General features: G+C 41.7%; 3 protein-coding genes across 9 annotated transcripts in view; 2 read left to right on the top strand and 1 right to left on the bottom strand.

Moving 5' to 3' along the window:
* The window catches only part of PTDSS1 (phosphatidylserine synthase 1), a 29,030-nt gene extending 26,974 nt beyond the window's left edge, over positions 1-2,056 (bottom strand). For 4 of the 6 annotated variants that reach the window (XR_007707801.1, XR_007707802.1, XM_035546153.2 and 1 more), the window contains exon 1: positions 1,744-2,056. Coding sequence is in view for 4 of the 6 variants with exons in the window: in XM_035546153.2 (XP_035402046.1) it covers positions 1,744-1,922 (179 nt within the window). In the remaining 2 variants the exon portion in view is untranslated. The remainder of the gene's footprint in view (positions 1-1,743) is intronic. The other 2 variants (XM_035546152.2, XM_050708649.1) reach the window with 1 other exon arrangement.
* Positions 2,056-17,868, top strand: MTERF3 (mitochondrial transcription termination factor 3). Of its 2 annotated transcripts, none has more exons than XM_035546156.2 (8): positions 2,056-2,246; positions 2,575-2,923; positions 5,079-5,231; positions 6,202-6,391; positions 12,090-12,237; positions 13,494-13,565; positions 16,172-16,333; positions 17,612-17,868. In XM_035546156.2, exons 2-8 carry the CDS (start codon positions 2,596-2,598, stop codon positions 17,804-17,806), a joined length of 1,248 nt encoding a protein of 415 aa, XP_035402049.1. In that variant the 5' UTR covers positions 2,056-2,246; positions 2,575-2,595; the 3' UTR covers positions 17,807-17,868. The 2 variants fall into 2 exon arrangements, with proteins under 2 accessions (XP_035402049.1, XP_035402048.1); XM_035546155.2 differs by having other exon boundaries at positions 2,240-2,436.
* Positions 17,869-19,929: 2,061 nt separating this feature from the next.
* On the top strand, positions 19,930-24,630 carry LOC118247841 (cytochrome b-c1 complex subunit 7). Its single transcript, XM_035546159.2, has 4 exons — positions 19,930-20,084; positions 21,210-21,281; positions 23,088-23,254; positions 24,388-24,630. Exons 1-4 carry the CDS (start codon positions 20,066-20,068, stop codon positions 24,463-24,465), a joined length of 336 nt encoding a protein of 111 aa, XP_035402052.1. The 5' UTR covers positions 19,930-20,065; the 3' UTR covers positions 24,466-24,630.
* The last annotated feature ends 205 nt before the right edge of the window (positions 24,631-24,835 follow it).

Genomic DNA, 24,835 nt, shown 5'->3' with positions numbered 1-24,835 from the left:
TTGTGCAAGAAGCTGATGGGAGCAGAAAGCCCAGAGCTGGGAGCACACACTGGAAGCACATGGGGAGCTATTCCCTTCCCCCTCGGCTTTTCAGGCAGAACATATGGTTTGAGCAGTGTCCCAAATAAGGCAACAGAGGCAGCACTCTGGTATCACCCTGATTTAGGAAATTCCTGTGATGGCTGGAAATAGCAGAAAAGGGGAAGGAAAAAAAACACACCAAAAAATAGTAACTCTCACAACCTAACAAGAGGAGTAACGGGGAAGTGTTAAAGAGAAGTCAATAGGTACTTAAACACAGGAAGTGAGGCTGAGCAGAGAAAGAAAAAGGGGAAAAAACATGAAACCGAAGCGAGTTAGAAAGCTAGCAAGACAAATGGAAAGAAAAGTTACCAATCCTCTTCAGGAAAAAAAAAACAAACCACCTGAGAATTCAAGAAATATTCTTTGGGCCAAGAAGAGTGCATAGTCCTGAACCTGCTGCCTGACTCATCCTCTGCTTGGAAGAATTAAAGGCAGGAGCCTTTTCTTCTCCCAAAGGTGAGCAATCAATTCCACTAGTCCCTCAGAATGATGTCTGGATGAGAATTCCCCAATACGTCGTCAATTTGACCTAAATTAGCCCGACAGCAGGACAAGTTATCAGACGGGAATATGAGGCAAGAGGAACACTTATAGCAAGGCTTCCTGATTAAATATTGTACCAACACATAGAAACATCTCTGATTTAACTGTTAAAAAGGGATCCCTCAGATATTGAAGATTACATGCTGAATTGTATCTCAGGCCTAGGAATAAGTAAGGATGGTCTTCTGTCAAATGCACAGTATAATGAACAAGGCCATTGCAATCTGCAATTACATACATACAACATCACTAAAGCATAAATGAATCCAAAACCTGATGCACTAGCTCAGCCAGAACCTCTCCAGAATCCCTATTTGCCCAGAAACTGCACAAGAAACTGAATCTAGACGAGGATGCTAATATTGTCTTCACAGTCCCATTCAGTAGGAGGCAATAAAAAAATATGGACAACCTGGAACAACGCTGCAAGGTACCCCGCAGCCTGCCCTACTATACCTTTTGTTTACAAATAAGGCTCCTGAAAATACCTGTGCCTGTCTTCAGCTTTATTTCCACGCACGACTGCGGTGGTGAAGGCTGTTCCTACGGTAGGGAAAGGATGTGGCTACACTTATCAGTACCAGGGCCTACACCAACGGGCGATGGGCCCCAGATAAAGCACGCTGCATGAAAACGATGACACAGAACAGTCACTGCCACACATGAACCCTTGGTAAATTACCTGCCGGTGTAATATCATTGCCGAGCCCCGTGATAACCTAGCAAAGAGCCATTTTTGTGCGCTGCTGGAGCCACACGCTCATTTTTAGCGAGAAGACCACCAAGTCTGAAGAAACACCACAGAAGAGCAGGGTGCTTCTCTGAGGGGGGTTTTCCACCCCCTTTGGGCCTGAGGTGGGCCGTACAGCCCAGAACCCCGTGGGGATCCCATAGGGATCCCCCAGAATCCCCTGGGGATCCCATAGGGACCCCCCAGAACCTCTTAGGGACCCTACAGCAGCCCCATAGGGACCACCCAGAACCCTATAAGGACGCCATAGAGACCCCCCAGAACACTATAGGGACCCCACAGGAGCCTCCCAGAACCCCATAGGGACCCCATAGGGACCCCAGCCCCCTCCCCTTCACCCCAGAGCCCCCCCAGGGGCCGCTCACCTGGTGAAGGCGAAGGCCATGAGGCTGAGGATGGTGAAGCTGAGCAGGGTGATGGTGTGCGGCCGGTAGAAGAACTCCAGCGTGATGTCCTCCACCTGCTGCTCGTTGATCATGCGGAAGTGCAGCCGGTAGTTCACGTCGTCCTTGCTCAGGGTCCGGCTACCCACGCACGACGCCATTTCGGGACCTTTTTTCCCCCCACCCCGTCCTTTTCCCTCACCCCAACGCTTCGCCTTCGGCCGGCCCGGGCCGGGCCCCGCCGCCGCCTCCCGCTGAGGCGCTGAGGGAGCAGCGCCGCGCCCACCGCCCCCACGGGCGGGGCCACCGCGGCCGGGGGAGGGCGAGACGAAACGGGAGAAATGGGGGGGGGGAAGGCGCGATCCCCTCCCTCTTTTACGGGCTATGGGACGGCCCCTCCGCGCCCGGACACCCCTCTGCCTGCGCCGGAATGGTTTCGTCGGGAGCACGCGGCCGCGTGGGGAGGAGGGCGCTGAGAGGGGCAGGTGAGGCGGCGGCGCGGCCCAACGACCGTTAGTGGTCCCTAACGGCCGTTAACGGTTCCCAACGGTCCCTAACGGTCCCTAACGGCCGTTAACGGTCCCCAACGGTTGCTCTCATCCCCCCCGCCGGGCTCGGTGGCTGTTTCCCGGTGGCTGTGGAGGTGGCCAGCCCTCCGCTGGTGGGGTTTGTTGGGTGTGTGGAGCTCTAAAATGGCTGCCTGGGGGGCGGTGGGCTCCGTGGGGGGGTAATTAGCGCTCCGCTGCCTGCCCGCTGGGTGAGGTGGGGGCAGCGCCGTCCTTATTCCTCCTTCTGGCCTTTCTCTCCCCGCAGGATGCCGCGCTGAGGTGGAGGATGGCGCTGTGGGCTCGGCCGGCCTCCCGCTGCTGCTGCTGGCTGAAAGCAGCCCGTGCTGCCGAGCTGCACAGGCTGAGGAGCTCCAGCAAGGCGGTGCAGGCATGTCAGGGGGCTGCCCCTCTGGTTTTGTTGGCTTCTAGACGCAGCTTTCTGCCGTGGGGATTGCAGACATACAGACATGTATCAGTAGAAAACTGTTCGCAGCCTGCCAGTGCCGAGGATGGATCCTCATCTTCTCCTGAAAGTAATTTGTTGTTACCAGCAAAACAGGAACAAGCGAAACCAGAAACAATCCCCGACCTGAACACAGAAATACTGTGTGAAGGTAAGAGGCCTTGAGGATACCCTTTCTTCTTAATCTCCAAGTCATGTTTCTTGTATTGCCATTGGCTCTCTTTTTTTGTTGTCCAGTTTAATTAAAATATTTACCTGAATTTCGTGACTTTCACTTGGTTTTAGTCCCATAGCTAATGCAGAATTCCTGTGATAGCTCTAGTCTATAAAGAGTACCTTTAAGCTAATATAAAAATACAGCATGCTGGGTAGAAACTTCAGTCTAGAGCAGCCAGCTGAGGAGCTTCTCATAACTACTTGTAGTAGCTGAGCAGGTGTCAGGGAGGCCACTCCCAAAGCAGCTCATACATTGATGCGGTACGCCTGAGGGGTGTTCCAGGATGATTAGGAATGGGCAACAGGAGGCAGCAGAGTGTGAAGCCTTCTTAAGAACTGTCACGATGAGAAATGCTTCGTCAAACCCTCTGTTGAGGGAAAGCAGATAGATGCAAGGTCTCCTTAGCGTTGTTGCCCTGACAAAATAGCCTCACTTTCCTCCAGTAAACATTTTCAGAGTGGCATTTCTTTATCCTCACTCAGATACTTATATCTGAGGGAGGATAACATATCCCACCCTCGGAAAAATGGTTTTTGTATGTATGTTGAGGAAACTTGATCTGGCGTTATTAAGCAGTCCTGTATGTTCAGGCTCAGCTTTAAGTCCAGCCAGCTTGGATCCTACAGAGCTTATTTTTGGGGTGGCTCAGAGCAGCAGCTGAGGTCTGTGTGTTTTTGCAGCTGGTTCTGGAAACAGTGGTGCACCAGAGCTGACAGGTCAGCCAGCTTGTATATGGCCACACCTGCAACACAGCTGATCTACGTGCCAGATTTTTATCCACAGGCAGACTTACTGCTATGCATGGAGCAATTTGCCTAGTTGGCAGCGCATAATGGAAGAAACATAATTGTTTTTTTCTATTTTTTTTATCATTTGAGGCCTGTTTCCTGATAGGAGATTCAAAGAACTTGGAGCGGCCAAAAGATGCATGTCTAACCAAAAAAAAGTAGCAAAAAAGTGCTACCAGAATGGCTCTTGGTGTGTATGGGTTTGGTTCTGAAGGAAAATGCTTCATATCCATACAAATTCATAGAGAGCTGTTATGACTGTTTAAATTGTTAACGTTGCTAAAAATGTTCCACCGTGCTTCTGTTTATGAGGCTTGGAGAAAAAGAAGTGGTAAGAGCTACAATAATTGAGCTAGTCTATACAACTTTTCCTAGAACATCAGAATCTTCCTGCTGGCTTTGGAACCTCTTCTTGTTCAGGTGTAGCTTTGTGTTTTTAACACGCAAGAGCATCACCTTAGTTTCCAGGAAGTTGTCATGCTAAGGAACAGGACACGGAAAATTGCCATCCTGAGGAGTTTGTAATTAGTACGAGTGATCAGCTTGACAATTGAGGTGAATGCTAGCGGTCAGCCTGCAAAACAGCAATCTTGATCTGTCTTCTGTTCTTCTGTGAGCTTCTATCAGTGGAAAAATAAATGAGTTTAGAGAAATGTTTTCCAAAAAAAAACCAAGGAGTTCTGTGACTTTGAACACACTTAAGTGGAAGCAAGTGTAATGATGCTTACTTGGAAACCTTAATGAGCAGGCAGAGCTCTGTTTCTTTGGCTGTCAGAGCTGGTGGCAGTCAGCAGCCATCTTGTAATGGGTAAGACATCACGGCTCAGTTGGAGTTGTCTGTGAAATGCCTTGAAGGTTGGAAACAACTGCAGCTCAAGCACTGGATTTGGAAGAGGAGCCAGGTGGCGCACTTATCAGGCTATGAAAAATCTTCACGTTAGCTTTTGGTTTGGATGTAATCAGGCAAGATTAAATCTGTGGAGACATGAAAGAAGAATTTTCAAGAAGGGGGTGTGATCTGTTGTGTGATCGAGCTGGGAGACCGAAGGCAGGCTACCTGGGGGCTAAGCTTGGATTTGGCCATATGAGGAAGACTTGATGGGCAGTGGCAAGGCAGTGTTACAGAAGCAAAAACTGGGAGCAGAGCCTGTTTTCATGTGCTTTCACACAGCAATAGTTTGGCTCTTCATCTCTTGCAAAGTGTTCTTGCATTTTGAAACGGATTCAAAGATCTGCGTAGCGTTTGAGGGGAACGGCTTTGTCATTCACAAAATGCACTTTGTTCTGTATTTATTCCCTAGACTGGGATGATGTTCTGCCTTCATCTGCTTTGGAGGAGATTTCTGAGGAAGAAGCCGTACAGATCCTTGCGGATCCACTTCTTCCCCTTCAGTCTTCCACGCTCCGAGATTATGTTGATCACTCAGAAACCCTAACGAAGCTTGTCCAGCTAGGTATGTGTGATTTTGTTTGTGTGGTTTCCCTGGGCTTTGGAGTTCCTGTAATTTGTGCTTTGATCTTAGTGGTGGCTTTGTAAATTTGAAAATTTCAAGCTATAGGAACAGTGACTATTGCTATAGGCAGCAGAATGTTATGCAGGGTGAATGGAAAAAGAAGAGGCTGTATGACTTACTGAATGCTGTATTAGTTAAAGACGAGGCTGCCTAGCTCTACTCCCTTGGCATATCTCCCAGAACTTCTGGAGGTAGGGAGCACTTTGTGCAAGTTGGTTGGTCTTTTCATTTGGGCTGGATAAGGATGTTTTAATTTGCTGCGAAAGATCCTGCAGCTCTCCCTCCCAGGAAGGAAGGAGAGTGATTGCTATGCAGAACTGTAAAAGTGGGGCACAGTAGACTGAATAGGAAAGAATGAGGGGGTGGGAGTTTTCATCAGAAAGCATTTGGACTGTGCGGGAAAGATAGCTGAGTCCAAGGCTGCTGGCTTCTTCCTCGCTTCCCAAAAGCACGAGGAATACCAGAAAGGCTGGTGAAACAAATGTTTGTGATGGGGAGATCTGGCACTGTGCAGTAAGAAATTGTTGTGTGAATCACTCACTGCAAAATTGTCCCAGGTATAATGGAGTTAGGAATTTCTTGTACAGATGCTTCCGTGCGACAAGAGTAGGTCACTGTGTGTGGCACACACTGGTGTGTTTGATTCCTCACGTGCAGGATTCATTGGAGATGTCATCCTTCAGAAAATAATCTTAGCAAAAGTCTGAAACCAATCTGCTTGTTTTATCTGGAATATTTCCATCATATAGGAGGTATCATGACCTTACTGTGTTAAGCAATCAAAGTATGCTTAAATAAGTGAGGGGGAAAAAAAAAGAAGTCCTAGAAACATCAGCATGCCTTTCTGAAACATTTATAGGGAATGAGGTCTGTGTTTAATTAAAACAGTATCTCATTTTATTTGTTGTAGGAGTTGACTTATCCCAAGTGGAGAAACGTCAAAAGGCAGGTCAGCTCTTACTGACCTTGGACTTTGAGAAAGATATAAAAAAAATACTCCTGTTTCTTAAGGACGTGGGTGTAGAAGACAATCAGCTGGGACTGTTCCTGACCAGAAATCCGTACATCCTAGGTGAAGATCTGGAAGCTCTCGAAACCAGGTATGCCTTTTAAGTAGCAACAGGATGTTAAGCCCCCGGCCTTGAAGATGTAGTTTCGGAGTTGTCTTAAGCTTGTCTGAACGCCCGTTGCTGCTGCTGCTGCTTACTTCCTCACTTAATCCCTTGGCTCCGTGTTCCTTTGTCATCAGTCAGCATTAGTGTGGTAGCGGTGTTATAAGTTGAGTCAACCCCCTGATCCATCTGAAAACTGACCATTACCAAAATTTATCGTTTAAGTTTTCAGTCAGACTTGTGAGATATGTGGCTGTGTGCTGCTAGTTTCCGTACAAAGGGTGAGGAGAAGCGTATTTCAGACAGGAGGAGAAACAGAACAAGACCATCTCTTTTGGTAGCAGCTTGGAACTGACTCACCAAGGAGACTGCCCCTTGCATACGTGTTATCTGATTTCGTGCCTTGATTTATCCATCTGTAAGTATGTGCTTGGGACTGCATTAGGCCAAGTGCTTGAGTGGGCTCAACTCTTGGGTGTGGGGCTGTTCAGCCACCTCTCTCCATGCAGTTGTTGCTTACTGTTGGTTAAGTGAATCATGTTGCAGGCTGGCTTGCAATGGCAAGGCAGTTAAAAGTTTGGAAGAGCGAGGATTGCTCTAGTAGGTGAGGAGCTGTCAGGAGAGGTTGGATAGCATCAGCTGTGGGTAAGGTATAGCGGGAACAGTGGGAATGAGGGAGTAGGATACCTGAGCTGACCGATTCTTTGCTGTGTATCAAGGCATACACCTCTTTTAGTCCTTCCATCAGGAGCCTTAACATTCGTGGGTTAAGAGCAGGGAGGAGAGTTTGGCCGAGACATGGCTGGCAGCAGCTTCTGCTGGTGCACAGAAAGAAAGGGTTTCAGCAGAACGAGGTTCCTTGTGTCTGCCGTGTCTGGAGGTGCAAGCAATCATTGCTGCTCGTCAGGTGCAATTCTCATGCTACCTGTGTGCGTACATGCCTGTGCTCACCCTGCAGCAGTTTCTGATGTCCTACTTACCTGTCCAGCACTGGTGCAAAGATCGGCTGCTCAGGCTGAAACGTCTGTTCCTGTCTCTGCCACAGAAGAAGCAGCTTGCCATCCTAAGCCACTCGCTTTACCCGTGTCAGATTAGATTCCAAAACTATGCTCCCTGAGGCTTCCATTAAGTTGGAGAACAATGTAAACCTCTTTTTTCGTATTGTTGTTGTCAGATGTTGATTGCGCATGTAGTGATCTGCAGATGTGGAGATACTGATGACTGGTCATGGATTTTGTCTTCTATCAATCATACTTCAAAACCATATTCTATATGATATATGTAATTTTACCTTGTGGATTCTGCAGTAAAAGAAGCAGAGCAGAGCTTTTCTGTGCTTAATTTTAATAGCAGCACAGTGTTTTAGTGACTTTTTTCTTGTTGTCCAGCCCAAACTGAGCACAAGACTACCATGAACCAATTTTCATTGTTTGTGTTCCCACTTGTATTGCACTAGACTGGCCCTTGGTGTCATTCAAGCTTGTTTGTGCATGAGGATGAATGCCAGTCTCTGTGTAAGATCTCATGTCTTAGACCAAAGCTTATTTAGTTAACTGCCTCTTGGAGTTGTTTTTTTGTTGTTGTTGCTGATGTGATTTTTTTATTTATTTTTTAAAGCTTCTTTGTGTATGCGTGTGTTTACCAAAACCCCTAGAGGTGGAATGGCTTATTTTCTTAAGTCATTGCGTTTATGGATCTTTATTCAGAGACTGTAAGGGAAACAAGCTGTTTTCTCCATTTACTGTCAAACTTTTGTTTTCTGCATCACCTCCTCCTAGTCCTGTCTCAAATCTAGATCCTGTGCACTGCAGACTGTACTTCATACAGTCTGCCTGTCTAGCGAACGCTTAACTTCAGAACATGTTGCATTCTGAATATAACAGCTACTTGACTGAAAGCAGTGAAGAAATAAGATAGACATATTCGTATACTCCTTTTTTCCAGCAGTATGATTTAGAAAGTTGGGATATGTGTCAGTCGTTAACTGAAGTCTGACTGTTAATTTCACTGGTTTTAGTGTTGTCTGAATCAAGCTGTTTAGCAGTATTGCTTGTTCTCTGCCAACGGTGGAACATCCTCTTCAGTGGCCATTATTTCATTAACAAATCTTTGTCTGAGCAGTTCTAAAGATATAATGGGATAACACTGTTTTGTGTGGTTTTTAAGTAGCTTTATGAAACTGTAGCTGAGTTGAAGGGATAACAGTGGGTAAAACACGATTATTGAGGAGCTGTGTGTGTGGCAGGGTCTAAAATGTTACTTACAGCAGCTGTTCATTCTTGTGTCCGAAATCAACCATCGGGTTTTGCCACATACATGTGCACCTTGGCTGCTTTTGTGCAGATTTCAACTGTGCAATGAGCTTAAGCTAGGGTGCTGGGCTTCATACTGCAGTGGCTGAGATACCTGTGCTGTTGCTGGTCTTATGGTTGCGACTGAATATACATTCACAGAAGTGTGTCCTCAGTATTTTTGGGCTGTTAACTTTGGAGGATTATTTCCAGAACTTCAAAGATAAAGTTTGTATCTGTGGCAGAAAACCCTTCAAATCCTCCCTAAAGTTAAATATCCTGAACTTAAAATATTCAAGATATTTAAAATAATGCATTGTAATAATCTATTTTTCCCCAAAAATGTCCTTCTTAATTCTTCATTTATCTGAAATAATTGAGTGTAGGTTTTGAGCGTATGTTTTTGTGCAAATGTTCCTGCCACAGGGCCAATGTGGTAGCTTGTAACTGTGTTCCAGTCTTTTCCCTTTTCGGTTTATGGCTACAAACAGTTTCTCTTTATTCCTTTGCTTTGCTGTTTCTTTCTAGATTCTGGCAGGTGGGATAACGTTAAGATATGAGATACTCAAGGTACCAGCTCTAGACTATAGGAGTGTACTTTACTGGTTTCTCTTGTAGTTACATATATCCTAGCTTTATTTACTCAGCTGTGTTTGCTTGTTGTGTATCTTTTTAATAACAGATTCTGAAATGAAATTAATTCATTCTTCTGATCCATACTTTCGTTAGGTGTGTTGACTATAGAAAAAAATGCAGGAGAATGGGCACGTATTCTCAAAATTACGTTAAGCATTGCATTAATTCAGTTCTTCTTTTGCAGAACAACTTGTGTGCGCATGCGTGCTTTGTAATGAACTCAAAATATCTTGGTATTTAGAAAATCCAGAAAAGAAAGGCTGCCTGCTTAGATTTTGCATGTAGTAGCTGTCCAAGACAGAAATCTGAAAATACAGCTTTTTGGAAACAGGTATACTAGCAGACTCAGGTCTAACACAGACCTGACTTTTCCTTCTTTGTCCTGTGTTCCATCCTTTTGTTCAGTAAGTGGACTTTGAGAAACAGCATCCAGAAAGAAACTAGCTCATTTTTCAGCAGTAGTCTTGAGTTGAGATTGTCTGAGTTGCCTGTACTCTCCTGAAGAATGTATTTTTTTTCTCTGATAAGCATTCTAACTCACCTGTGAAGTCAGATTTGTTTTTCAGTGACTGTCCTGTGTCACTATCTAGTTAGTGAAATGGGGGCTGAACAGTACAATCCAATTTCTTCTTATTCAACGGCTTGATTTTTCAGTAAGTTTATCTCGCTTTGGCATTGATGAATGGTTTAATGTAATCTCTACGGTAAGTGTGCTGCAGAGGGTGAATGTGGCTCAGATAGCCGTCTTTGAAAGCTGAGTATCACCTTCGCATAAACGCTTCACTGCAGATGGACACGGTATTGGTTACATCACTCTGGAATGTTTTATTGCTGTGGATTCCGTGTTGCCAGGAAACAAAACACAAATTTCAATAGATTTGGCATTTGACTTCAGATAAACACTGTAAAAGTCAAAACATTCCATAACTCATAACAATTCTGACAGTTGCAAATCAGTGTCTGTACTGCAGCTGCACCAGATGCTTTGTTTTTATGGTGTTGTTAATGATGACTTAAAACTGCTAACATGCTACACACAACTGCTGACTGCCGTAGGAGAACGAGGGCTGACCTTGGTGCCAGTGCTCACAGAGTTATCTCAAGCCATGGTCAGATTGAATGACTGTTCTTCTCTGATATACCATCTCCTGGAGTCAGCTGATTATAATCTTGCTGTCTCTCTTCGAATCTTCTTGCCTTTCCAGGTTGTAGAGAAGTGCTTCAGGTATGAATCTTAATGACTTGTTCCCAGGATAAAAAAGGATGGGAGTCAGGACAACCAAAATATTATTTTTTTTTTATTATTTTTAATCTGTTCATTTAGCTCTGTTTCTAGGATGCTTGGCAGTTGTGTCCTTGAAAAATGGAATGGAAGAAGTACAGCATAGCCAAACTGCAGCATTCAAAACATAACGGGATAAATTTTGAAGGGACAATTATTTATTTTTTTATTCTGCATTTCTTCCCCCTCCTGATGTCCTTGTCTCTCAGGTTTCTGTAGCCAGTTCCATCAGTGTTGTCTGAAGACTAGGCTGCTACCTTCTGTGTTGGGATACCTGCTCAGTTGGGAATTGGTTCTCTAGATGTTCTTACATCTTCTCTGAAGAGATTTTTTCACTTACAGTTATTTCATTTCTGAGGGTTTGTGGAAAGAGAGGGAGGTTGTAGTGGCTAGAAGGTACTGGAAGGTGTTTTACTTTTTTCTCTCCACAAGACATAATGTAACACACAGCCTTTTTTCCCCACTATAAGACCAAGCGTCTTTCGCTGAGTATCTATTTCTGCAGAATGTTCTGCAGTCTATGCAATATCTTAATTAGTCAGATGAAATCAGTTCTTGTATGCCCAAAGTTCATCTGACAACAAGTTACTTATGTTTCTGATCATCTGTAACCAAAGGGAACCTCTTCAGATACCAGTATGTTTTTTGTAAATGGTGGCAAATGGGTTAATCATGTCTCTTTTGTATGCTGTATTTTCCCTCCCATTCTTTTTTTTTTTTTTTCCTGGGAGCTATGGTAATAATCTATTGTAAGTAGTACTTGAAGCAGGATTTCACTTTCACTGAATTCAATAGAAATTGGAAAAAGTTTTGAGTTGGAAAGAAACAAAGATCTGTTAAACATAAAAACTTTAGTCAGTCCTTTCACCTTTCTGACAACCAGATGTTTTGTGACTAAATCCTTGGACCAGCGACTGAAAGTAGGGACCTATGGTAACCAAAGTAACTTCAGCTGATTTAGAAATGTCTCTTTGGACAATGTCTCTACAGATGGCATTGTTGTATGATATTTCTCCTCCAGTGCTATTGGCAAAACAGGGATGTATGAGGTATAGTACTCTGTTCTTTCAGCAGTAGAAATGGAATTGATTAAAATAGCAAGAGGCTGTGTATATCTTCTTGTCCATACCCTATGATGATCTATTAATGTGTTTGCAATCTAGGAGACAGGCTGGTAGTTAAATGTAGGTTAACATAGTTATCTGCTTAAGTACAGCTGGAAGGAATTAAAATCTGTCTTCGGTATTGACATTCTGCTCTGAGGTTTATTTTACTTCTAATTAATTGGAAGGGATGGTATTTTGCTTTTATGATAACTGCAGATTTCCCCCTAATTATTTTTGGCAGAGTTGCATGTTAATGCTAGAACATCTGTCCGTTTATAAGATATCACTGAGGAATTTAAGCAAGTACTGAATAAATGGAGGCAATAAAATTTTCATCACTTGATTTTATTTTGTTTTTGTTCTCTTTCTAGAGTGGCTTACCTAAAATCAAAAAAATTTGGTAACACAGAAATTGCTCAGATGGTCTCAAGAGCTCCATATTTGCTGTTGTTTTCAGTGGAAAGATTGGATAACAGACTGGGTTTCTTCAAAAATGAACTTGGCCTCAGTGTAAAAAAGGTAAAAACTATAGTCTGAAGTCTTTAGGTACCTTGTCAATGACATCTGTAAAGTCTCAGAACATGAATGCTTACATGGCAGTGCTGGGAGGTTATCCACAAGCCCTGCTGACGTTACCAACGTAACACAGGATTACAGGAAGGTATAACGTGATTTTAACCTTCCATAGATGTAATAGGACATCTGACATTCAAAATATCCTCAAGTACAGTTCTTGAAGACAATTGGCTGCAGAATATTGACAAAGAAGCATGTGTGTACCCAGTTTTATTATTTGCAGTAGTTCACAGGACTGAATCCTTTTGGTGCAAGCAGTTTTTTAACTTGAAGCAGATTAATTGGCTCTCTTCATCTGTTCGAGATACTGTAACACTTAACTCGTCAGTGAAAAATAGTCTAATCTGCAAATACAATATCAAACTAAATGCCAAGTTACGTGCTAGTTCACCAAGGGTAGTCTTTGTTTCTCAGAGTGCTTACCACACAGTAACATGCTTGGCAGGTATTTAGCACCATGCTTTGGGATAGTCAGAGGAGCTAGTAGCTGGAGCTGCTTAGAATGTGAGTGGGCAATGTGAGTTATTTCCTGCAGTAGCTGGTGATTGCAATAAATGTCAATTTTCAAGGGGAATCGTGCGTTCTTCTATTGGCTTCTATTAGTTGAAGAGTCATAGCTGTCACAGTGCCTGTTCTTGGCCTTTCCAGGCTTGAGGTAAGAGATGTCTCCGGAAAAGGGTTTAGTCACTGCCTTGTACTCAGGTTGGATTACAAGTAGTCCCATGGCTCAGGGGATGTGGAGTGATTTCTTGTGTTGCCATAATGTTACGGTGTTACTAAATCCCAAGGTAGACAAATAAAGCACTACAGTTGAAAAATCCTTTTATAGCCTCTAGCAGGTAGTGTTTTGTTTACTTCTCTTTAAAGAGATGGGGAGAAACAACTCAAGTACTGAGAGAGGGCTTTTCAGCATGATTTCTACTTTGGGGGAATGTTTTTACTCCCTCTCCCCATCTGTTTTATAGTGGCTATGGTATTTTTTGTTCTCCAAATTAACATGATGTTTGAGTAACTTTTTGCATCTTAATGCATAGCTGTTTCATGCAAACTCAGCTTTGGGCTAGAGAGAAAATGAAATGCGAGTGAAAGTGCATCGCTCTTCCAATTGCAAAAAAAATAAATCTGTATTTTTCTTTCACAGATATATTTGCGCCATGCTCTCATGGTAATCTTTCCTTGTGTGTTTTCCCTAATTGCAGACAAAGGATCTGGTAATTCGTCTGCCAAGGCTACTGACTGGCAAATTAGAGCCTGTAAAAGAGAATCTTCAGGTAAGCTTGTTAATAGAAGTTAAAAAATATATTGAGTACCTGCATAGACTAAGAGTTGACAGAAGGTAAAATTCTCTGGAGAAGAATCCTGTACAGAAAGAATTCCATGAAATAATTCTAGTGAAGATGGAAAATAACTGCGGATTTTGTCAGACCACTTCTTTTCCTCTACGGTTTGCCAGTGTACAGCATACGTGGAACAATGTCTTATTCTGTCTTCTATTCAGATGTAGGTTAGAAACTTCATCTGGGTCCCTTCCTGCCAGATTTTGCTATCTGATGACACAAATTGTTACCCATTTTTTTACAATGAGTGAAAAATAGGGCTTGCTCTCTCCTTTTTTTTCCCCTTAATTACTGTGTTTTTTTGCTAACTTGAATTGTTCATGAGGATTTAGGAGCAAGAAATGTGCGTTTGATTATTTTCCTCTTGGCAGGTAGCTAGTCTGCCAAAATGCGCATTTGACACCTATTGTCTGATAGCAGATGGTCGTTATTAACAACTGTTGGGTAAATAACTTCAAACCCACAGGGACTCCTTTCCCCTTTGAAAATGTAACTGTGTATTGGTTTAATTATTGTGCTGTAAAGCCAGCTAGGCCAAACAGCATGATGTAGTCTAACAATTTGAGAAGTCCCATTACCCTATAATGCATAACTATGAATTAAAATATATAATTTTCACACAGACTCACTGCTCTGAAACCATTAAGCACTGGGAATCTTGCAATCTGAAATGTGTGTGTGTGGTAAGGGAGGAGACTGGAAAGTAACAGCCTGTTCCAATTAATACTGCTTTCTTTTTAATGAACATTGTTTCCACAGGCTGGGGATTCAGTATATTATAATGAATGCGTTTTTTGAGACTCGCTGTTCTATGTGACTATCTTGTCTATCTGCAAGGAAATGTGAAGTGTAGCATCCTTATTTTTAACGTATGAAGAGAGGAGAAGGAATTTTAGGTCCTTGATATTTGAATCTACGGATGATTAGAAGCTCCAGCTTTTCAGGAGGTTGGATGTTTCGGACTCAGAATCTGAAGTCAGACCTGCGTGATTTAAACTGGTGGTGAGCAAGCAGCATTCTCAAAGCATAACCCTGTAACGCCGCTTCAGGAGTGATTTGGTGCTACCCCTCACTGAGTGGGCTGCTATTTGGAAATAACGGTTGCAACTCACGTTGGCTTCCAAAAGATACTGATCATGGACTAAGCAGGCTCAAGGATAGATTATTCTATCCTCCAAAGGTCTCTTCAAGCACAATTAGAGATTTTTTTGAGAGGGTAAAGCTGGAAAGTTTGCGTTACCACCATCTGTTGTGGGAATCGTGTAGGGTGTGTTGATCATTGCCAGGACTTGCACAGTAAGGATATTAACATACATGATGTAGAGAGTTACTGAGTATTAAATATATCATCCGAGTGCAGTCAAAGCAAGTTACACTTGAGCTCACTATTTATGTCGAGGAAGACGTTTCACGGAGTAGAAGAGAAAAGGTGAAGCGACTTGCCCCAGTTAACTGCAGTGGGGCCAGCCGTATGTCTCCACTGACTTAACAAGAAGTCTTACTTGCAGTCATACTTCTTACTGCAGCGAGCTACCCCTGCTAACTCAGATCTGTGGAAAGCACCACAACAGTGCAAACACATCTCTTCATACTTGAATGCTGTCTTGATTAGTTCCTTGTGATGCACAAATATTTATAAAGCAGATAAGGAAGAATCAGGAGTCGAAAGACCTGATTAAAGTCATCTCTAGAAACGATTGCCTGTAAGGACCTGGAAATCCTACAGTATCTTCAAAACCCAGTTTCGTGCCCTTCCCTCTGCGTTTGCCAGGCAGTCCTGGAAAAGAGCTGTCTTGGCACATCAAACTGGACACACAAAAGCACCATCTTTGTGCCAGCTGTGAAGAAGTACCTGAGCTGGATTTGAAAGTCTGCCTATGTTGCCTGGCAAGCACACCCAATTCATGACAGAAAACAAGCTCCTTGTAAATGTCACTGGAGGATAGAAGAACTGGTTGAATTACCAGACACTCTTCTATGCTGAATTCCTTTCTCAACAACTCAGTGAACTGCTTGCCATCCTGCGTGTCGGGAGGAGTTCTCATGATTTTATTGAAAAAATCTGTTTTGTTTTTCCTTTTGGGAAACCATAATTGAAGTCAAGGCAGTCTTTGAAAAAGACATCTTACTTTAGACATGAACCAACTGTAAAATAAACTGAATACGCTGCATATTCCACACAACTCTTTCAGGTTCAACTTAGGAAGGATTCTCTGGGGAGAATTTTTATGCTTGTAACTGCCATGCATACTGAGACACAAGCTTTTTTGTTCATATCTTGGACAAACTGAAAAATAGATAGCATTCACAGAAGCCATCTTAACTTCAGGAATACTCCATAAGCAAATTGCACTTTAATGCAGGATGATAAACAGTTTAAACTCTGACTTCAGAGAACTGGAAGATGATGATATGGCTTGCATTCATATTGCTGTGTGACAAAGGGTAGAAGAATTTTGCATAAGTTTATTTCAGTGGCATGTTAAAATAAGCTGTTTGCTGTAGCTGACTTCTGAAAATCAAATTCTATCCTCTTTCAGGTTTGTCAAATTGAGTTCGGTTTTCAACGTAACGAGATTCAACAGATAGCGTATAAAACCCCCAAGATTTTAACTGCAAGTAGAAAGAGACTCCGACAGACATTTGACTACCTGCACAACATAATGGGCATTCCCCACCACATGCTTACTCGCTTTCCTCAGGTGAGCTGTTAATCTAGGGATAAATTGTTGTGTGCATAACTGTTTCACTAGTTTGGTGAAAGTGGAGGCTCGCTGTATGCAGGACACAATTGTTCAATTTATATGTGGCTTTTACTCTAATTGGGAAGACTTTTATTAGCAAGTCAGCAACTGTTGAGTATTCAAGTGTAAAAGTGCCTTTCTTCTGTCCCTTGTGTATGTGCCCTTCCAGCCCCGAGTCTGGTCAATTTTAAGTTTTTGACAGAAATAATCATGCCCGTCTCTTTTGGATTCATAAAAGAGAATTACTACCAGCTTAGGGATTCCTTGTCCTGAAATCTTCTGTGTGTAAGAGACATGAAAGAAGACAGATTATGCAGAGGATCTGCTCAGTAAGCAGGATAAACATATAACCATTTATTTCATATTTGCTTAATTAAAAATTAAATTTTGTACATCCCAAGATCTGAAAATACAGTTTAAAGGCAAAGGAAGTTTTATCCTTTATGCAGTCAGATTGACCTTCCTTCTGCTGCAGCAATAAACAGTGAAAATAAATGAATTTCTTGATGATTTTTGTTCCATCTTCTCATTACAGTTATTTCCTCACAAAGTAAAAGTTCAAAGCATTTCTCACTTCATCAAGTGCTGACAGGCAGTTACTCTAACTTCTTACAAGGGGAAAAAAAAAGGAACAAGGGAAAAAAAAATTGCTACTTCCAAACTGCAACAACAACTTTCCTAAAGCAAGTCTAATGCTAACTGATTCTTATTTAACTGGCTAAAAAGCCAAACTTGTATGGGGAAAATGACTCCTCTTCTGGATTTTGGTTTCTTATCTTGGTATCTAACGTATCTTAGCACCAATGCTTTCTATAACTCCAATCCATGTCTCACTTTTGTCCTCCTTGACCTGTAAGTGATCACAAGTCCTGTTCACTTCCTTCTCAGTTGTCTTTATTGTGGCTTTGTGATGCTTCACCTCATTATTTTTGTTCTCTTTCTGGAAGAGTAAGTGGTTAGTTTCCTCCACTCTGTGTTGTTGGTGTTGTCAGTCTTTCTGTTCTTCCTTGCCATCTTCAAAACCGGTGAGTTTCAGGACATGACTAGGGCAGCTGAGCCTGTCGTTTTTGTATTTAAATACAACCTAACTGATGGTTGACATAAATGAGAGGAAAAGATGTAGAATATTTTCTTGCTAGATCCCCATTTTGTCTAAAAAATGTTTTTGTTTTTCAGATTCATCAGAATCTGAAATGTAGGCTACCTAAAACATTCTCCCCTTTTTTTCTTTCTTAGGTTTTCAACTCAAAGCTATTACGTATCAAAGAGAGACACATGTTTCTTATATTTTTGGGAAGAGCCCAGTATGACCCAGCAAAACCCAGCTACATCTCTCTGGACCAGCTAGTATCCTTGCCGGATGAGGTGTTCTGTACAGAGATTGCCAAAGCCTCTATACAGGACTTTGAAAAATTCTTAAAAACTATTTAATTATTAACACATGTAGAAAGGAATAGAATAAAGTTGTAAAATAAACATTTTTTTTAAAATGCTCCCTTTTATGGTCTCAAACTTGTTTAATTATTTGTTTAAGAAGTCATTATTTATGAAACACTAGTAGGATGTAAAGGCGTACAGTCACTTTACGGTGAATTAAAAAGTGTATTTCAAAAGGATTAGGTAAGTATATGCTGATTGCTATTGATGTGATCCTTGTAATTAATTGCTAACTTTTAATTCAGTGTGAATGATGGAGCATGCTAACAAAAGTAAATTAAGGTGATTTTTTTTTTTCTTTCAATAACTTCAGAAGCTTGGGAGATGGAAAAAATGGTTAGGGACTTAATTTTTTTCCCAGTCATCTTAAGAGCTAGTAATGTTATTTGTTCTTTTGTATGGTAGAGAGAAGTACAGTATGACATGTGGAGCCCATCATAAAAGAAGGCACTTTTCAACAGGTTACACAGGTGTTTCTTCGTAAAGCTGGCTGCTGAAGTTAGTATCCTAAAAGCTAAACAGTGAAATTGGGCTTGAAATGTAACAGAAAATCAGCAAATTGAATCTAGGCAAATTTATAAGAAGAAAAGCTCCTTCTAGATTTCAGGGACACGTCTAGTTTTAAGTCATTTCTGCACTGTTGAGAGGCAGAAGCAGTTTTACTCCACCCTGATGTGATTTGTATGGCTTTAGTATAGATGTAACAAACTGTACAAAAAAAAAGCTATAGTGTGTACTTAATTGATAGTTATCTTGCTCAGTTATAACTGAAGTAAAATAGAAATTGTGGGAGTATTAAAAGTAGTTAATACTACTGGTGAATAAACCACATTAATACAGAATTACGAAATGTTTCACAGTGTATTTGGGCAAAGTGAAGAAACTAACTTTGCACAAATGCAAACTAATAGTTTATTGTTTACAAGTTTCTATTCTTTCAGTTAAAATAGGTCAGGAAATTGAAATCCAGATGTTGTCATTTGTATTTAAGCTTTTTATTTAATGAAAATGTCGGGTTTTTTTTAAAGGTTGGAACTTAAAATACCTATTTGGGCCACAGGAGTAAAAGCCTGAAGATTCTGAATGCAGATAGCAGAATAAAATGCAAAAGGTTAAATTCCCCTAATCAGGGGGGAAATACAGTAACGTTAAAGGGCAATTTAAAGAATGAGAAGAGCAGTGAGTTCTCCGCATCCCAACTTGGGACTTTTACCCAGAATAAAAATCAAAATTTGAATTGCAACACCACCCAAGGTAAGGAATGGCATCAGGATAAGCAGTACACAGATTGATTTACCAGAACATCTTCATTTGAAACGCAGGAAAAAGCTGCATTTGATGTCTGTCATGATGCTCTCTTGTTCCTGTTCTGATCACGACACTGATCACTGAAATCCTCTGTCATGTTGACTGTTTCTGCTGGAGATGCACAAGCATCAGCTGCAGTGGTGGCTGAAAATGGGATGGCTGAACGCTTCCCCACTCCTTCCTTTCAAACCCAGAGATCTAAATCTAACTTAAGATAATGTTTTTAATTATTAAATGCTAATAAACTATAGTCTTCAAGCAATTTAGTAAGAGAAATGATCACAGAAAACGTGCGGGTTCAGAATGCTAAAATAGTTTGGTTTTGCAAATCTAGTTGGCTGCCCTTAGCACAATCACCGTGTGCTAAACCATTACAATTTATAGAATACGTATGTTGTGAATTTCTTAAACTTTGAGCTTTTAATTTAAATGTAAAAAAAAAATACCGCTGCCAGAGCTAAACTGGTTCCTTGAAATGCTGTGTGAGCTTATGCCAAAATCGCTTCCCAGAAACACCGTGCAGAAAGACAACCGAGAGAAGTGCTAAAAGAAAAGGGGAGCGGGGGGAGAAGACCACCTCGAGTCACGCCAAATCCTTTTTGGCTGCAAGCTGACAAAAATTTCCTGCGGCGCTGTTCTTGCTGCGGGGCAGCGGCTGCCTGAAGGGCGCCCTCAGTGCTGCTGTAAGGCTGCGCATCGCGCTCAGCCGCCTGAAATTGCCTGGTGGGGCAAGATTGGTGGCATAATTCAACTTTTTTTCTTCATTTTATTTTTGTCTTTGTCTTTAGAAGCGCAGCGGGACCTTTCTTCAGGGACAACCGGCAAAGCGCTGTCCCCGGCCCCGCTCCCGCTCCTCCCCTCACGGCCGTGCCCGGATCGAACCCGCCCCGCCGCGCATGCGCCCCTTGCTCTCCCCAGCAGGCAGCGCGCCGCGCCGAGGTCAACATGGCGGCCAGGGCGAGCGGTGAGCGGGGGGGGCGGCTCGGGGGGGGCTGCGGGGGTCGGTGGTGAGGCCCTGGCACAGGCTGCCCAGAGAAGCTGTGGGTGCCCCATCCCTGGAGGTGCTCAAGGCCAGGCTGGATGGGGCTTTGGGCAACCTGGTCTGGTGGGAGGTGTCCCTGCCCGTGGCAGGGGGCTGGAACTGGGTGGGCTTTAAGGTCCCTTCCAACCCAAACCATTCTGTAATAAGTAGCGGCTTCGGGCTTGGTTCATTTAGTGTGATTTCTTCTCAGCTCCTAAAATGTGAAGGTCGAAGTCTGATCAGGCGATATGCTGACAGTGTGCTGGTATCACACTTAGCACTGGCTTTCTGAAGTGGCTTCATAAGGCAACCAACCTAAAGTCATGAAACATAACCTTGTGTTCACTGCATTGCCTGAACTATGCTGTTTTTAGGTTTCCAGACCCTTGTCAAATTTAATTTGGAACTGCACAGTACTTGACTACACTTAAAAAACAACCAACCAACCCACCTTTGATATCCAAAATCACAGCTAGGAAAAGATCAGTATCCTGCATTTTGCGTGCTTTAATTCTTCTTAAAGCCAATGATTCTTCTGAGGTTTCAGCACTGACCTTCCCGTTGACTTTGGCAGCTGTTTGAAAAAGCAGGTCTGGAATAGTATTTAGGTAATTGGAGAGGGGAGCAGAAGGTTAACAACATAATATGCTGGTCTTGAAATCGCATTAACCCGTAATGAGAGCTGTGAAACTTAGGTAAATGCTTTGAAAAACAGGGTGGTAAACACTATAGTTTTAGCTCAAGTAAGAGTTATGGAGCTTAAAGCTGTTGCTGATGTGTTTGGGAATGACTTGTTAGCAGTGTTCCAAGTCTTAAAATACTCTAATTTTTAAATTGAGTGAAACAGAGGTCAGAATATTGTATGGAACAAGCACTCGTTCTGTATGCTCAGTATCCATGTAAGAGTACTGGAAAGCAGAGAGGCCTGGTCATACATGCTCAAGTTCAAACCTGACGTGGTGTTGCGTTACTGTACATGAAAGCAGTCAACAGATACTTGCATACTGTCGTAGCGGTGTGCAAGGTTGCATTTCATCGTGTTCCCCGACTGATGACAGTCACTTTCAGTTTCAGGAGGTGGCCGTCTGATTGACAGAATCCGCAAGTGGTATTACAATGCAGCTGGATTCAACAAGCTCGGTGAGTGTTTCGTTAAGCCTTAAAAATTTTGCATGATTAACAGTTCTCCATCTAGTTATGGTTCATAACTGGTGTATGTATGAGCAATTTGATGCATGTCTTTTTATCAACGATAGCTACTACTTTTCTTTCGAGAAGAAAGTTATCAACAGCTTTGGTCATCATGACCGCTACCTAGTAATGAGTCAGTGACTTCTTTTCTGTTGTTTCTGTGGTTGTTCTTCAGTGAAATAACTTGTAACATCTAAGGTTAAGCTGGAGCTGTTGAAAAAACTTCCAGAAAGCAGTCCTGAAAGCTTGATTTTTTTAAAAAAAAATTTCCCACCAAGTTAATTGCATGGGTTAGTACCTGCTAATCTTGTTACCTTCCCAAGGGCTGCATTCCAAACTGGGAGATTGCTGCTAATAGCAGTTGGTCTGTCTGGGTTACTTTTGCAAAGTATCCAACCTGTATAAAAGGATTTAGCTATTTTTGCACTTTGTATCACTGTAACTTGAGCTGATGTCTCTCTGGCCTGTATAATGGGAAAGTAGCTGTAAAAATAGTGTTTCTTTATGTGAAGGGAATTGCCTTGATGGTATTATCATTAATTTGTCCCTTGTTATTACCAAGTTTGTTTCAACAATATAGATTGCAGAGCTGTTCTTGAATGACAAGATAATTTGAGTATTCAGAGACTGTTACTAGCACTGGCTGCAACTTCAGGGCATCATTTAAAGAAGTTAACATGCCTGCCCCAGGAAAGCTAGAAAGAAAAAAGAAAATTGAAAGACTAAAGTTTATTCTTTGATCACTCACTTCTAGAGGTGAAGTGCTATCTATCCACTGAAATTCTTGATGGCATTAATACATTTGTTCCATTTTCTGTGAATGTGACTGAAATCTATGGGTTAAACTAGCAGCCATGCATCTTGTGCCTTTAAACAGAAACTACAAAACCACGCCTTATATTTTCAAGAATATATGGCTCAAAGGAAATCTCTTTTTTACTGGGAGACTCCTGCCAACTCAGTAACATGAGAGCAAGACCTTTAACCTCAAGGCAATAGGTGTGCATTTGTGATCTGTATCAATTTTGAAATGTTACAGAAGTAACATTTTGTTCTTCGTTGCTAATGCTGAAATTTAAAGCGGGTTTGGTTAAATTCCAGAAATTCTTCACTCCAAAAACAGCGTGGGGATCTTCTTATGCTGTCAGAAGGCTAGTTACACCTCCCTGAACTAAGTTCTGATGGAGGGAAGAAGTGGAAACTCAGGCACAAAAAAAAATCAGTAGGTTCATGTTTCCATTGCTTGTTGTAGCTGATGGAGATCAAGGCATTATGCACACTGGAGTTTAGAAAATAATTCTTATGTACTGAAGTAGTCACATCTGCAGTTGACTGACTGTGATAGAATCAGCTTTTAAAGCTTTTACCTAGACAGTCATCTGAAATCAAGGATATGAAATAAAGTGAGCATAAGTCTACCCATCAGATCCTGAATAGTTACTGTTCTGCATATATTCTGTATAATCTTATGAAACACATTAAATCAAATATTGATTTTCCATATGCCTTCTTAAGAAAAGGAGAAAGAGGAATTAAATAGAGTATGTGAATGTCAGCGTTCACAATTTGTTCTCTGTGAGCAGTTAGGGGTTCTCTTTGTCTGGGTTGTTTTTTTTTTTTTTTTTTTTTTTTTTTTTCCCCTCACAGTTTTGCGTTTTAAGTGTAATGTCTATGTTACGCAAAAACACCTGTGTTGGTCCTAAATCTTACTTAGGAACATCTACTCAGTGATAATGTAAAATATCGTTGGTACAGGATTAATGCGAGATGATACGTTTTATGAAGACGACGATGTAAAAGAAGCACTGAAGAGACTTCCAGAGGATCTTTACAATGAAAGAATGTTTCGCATAAAGCGAGCACTTGACTTAAGCCTGAAACATCAGATCCTTCCGAAAGACCAGTGGGTGAAATACGAAGAGGTATGTGTACAGAGTTGCCTCAAGGTGGAGGTCTTTAAGACTGATCGTTGTAGTGTCATTGGGATTTTCAGTCTCTGTGAAGAGATGCATGCTTCCATGTTATTTATAACGAGTATGAGTGTGCATCTCTTAGGATACCTATGAAAAACACAGCTTTTGAATGCTGTTTAAAAATCTGTATTTTAAGATTGGAAATTTTATCTTTTTGCTCAAGATGACAAAGGCTTAAACTACAGCTCAAAACTATAGCACTTCTATATTCAGATGAAATATTCTAAGCTGTCAGGTAAGGAAGTATGCTCTAACTGGCTTGGAAATTCTTTTGAATGAGTTTCTTGGTTTTGTAGAAAATCTTGAGCCAAAGCTTTTATTCATGAAAATGTCAATAATTTAAAGGAAAGCCTTGTATTAAAATAAATGTCTTACTGTAATTTGAAAACCAAATCAAGCTACACCTTCCTTTTTATTTTTAATTAACGTGTTTCTTTGTAGTGGAATAATTCAGACTTTACATTACTGCTCGTTTCAGCTTTCTCCAAATCACCTGGCAGGAACTTTTTCACTAAACTTTGGACTGGAAAATAATATAAGAACATTAATTTCTGTATAGAAGTGGAGGTTGTTTCTTGTGGTGTTATTGGTCATACTTTGGTATTGACTGCAAAAGTTGCTTGAGCAGCAGTTTGGTTTGCCGTTATGCACAGACAAGGTGTTCTGTTTCAATTTGTCTGCAGTGCTGTTTAGAAGCTAAGTTCAAAATAAGCTTCTCCAGCGTGACGAAAATTTTACTTGGACTTGATCTAATTAAGGTGGATCTTGCGCACTTGGATATTTGTCAAAAAAAATTATGAAGTTATAGCTGAAGGCATCATTTTACTTGTTAATATTGGGGAAGCATTAAGAATTAGCAGTGGTTGCATTAGAGTTTGTCATTGCAGACTTGGTAGGTACCAAGTTTACCTTTTCAGAATGAGTAACATAGTTCTTTTTTTCTCTTCCCCCTCTGTACATTGGTTTGTAGTTAAATCTGAGGAGGAATGAGAGAGAAGTAATCTGTAGGATGGTTTGAATTGTTTCTGGACCTCCCTTTTGAGTTTAAGTTAACTAATCTTAAATATTCTCTTCTTTTTCAGGATAAGCATTATCTTGAACCGTACCTTAAAGAAGTAATCCGTGAACGACTTGAAAGAGAAGCATGGAACAAAAAATAGCTATTGAACTACTACTTCATGTTAATATCCACATATTTCTGATATCTCTAAACATTTGGTTATTAAAGTCTTCAGGGAGGCAAATGTGAGGCTGAAGGAACACTTGTTTCAGCTTGTTCATGGGTTCTGTTCATCCAACTAAAATAAACGTGTCAAAGTATAAAATCTCCTTGGAAGACTTCTTTGTAAATGTTAACAGGTTAATGTTCAAATCTTTCCTATGAGCATATACATTACATATTAGCTTAATGGTATGCAGTCTTCATTCCAGCTTCTTACTCTTTTCAGAGTACAGCTGTTTCCTGCAGTTAGAGGGTAGGGTAAGAATTGCCCAAGGCTGCTGCTGCTAGTTCCTCTGTTAACTTAAAAT

Source organism: Cygnus atratus, chromosome 2 (assembly GCF_013377495.2).
Source record: "Cygnus atratus isolate AKBS03 ecotype Queensland, Australia chromosome 2, CAtr_DNAZoo_HiC_assembly, whole genome shotgun sequence".
In the NCBI taxonomy this organism is placed as follows: domain Eukaryota; kingdom Metazoa; phylum Chordata; class Aves; order Anseriformes; family Anatidae; genus Cygnus; species Cygnus atratus.
Note: the sequence above shows the minus strand (reverse complement) of the source record. Positions and strands in the feature narration are given on the sequence as shown.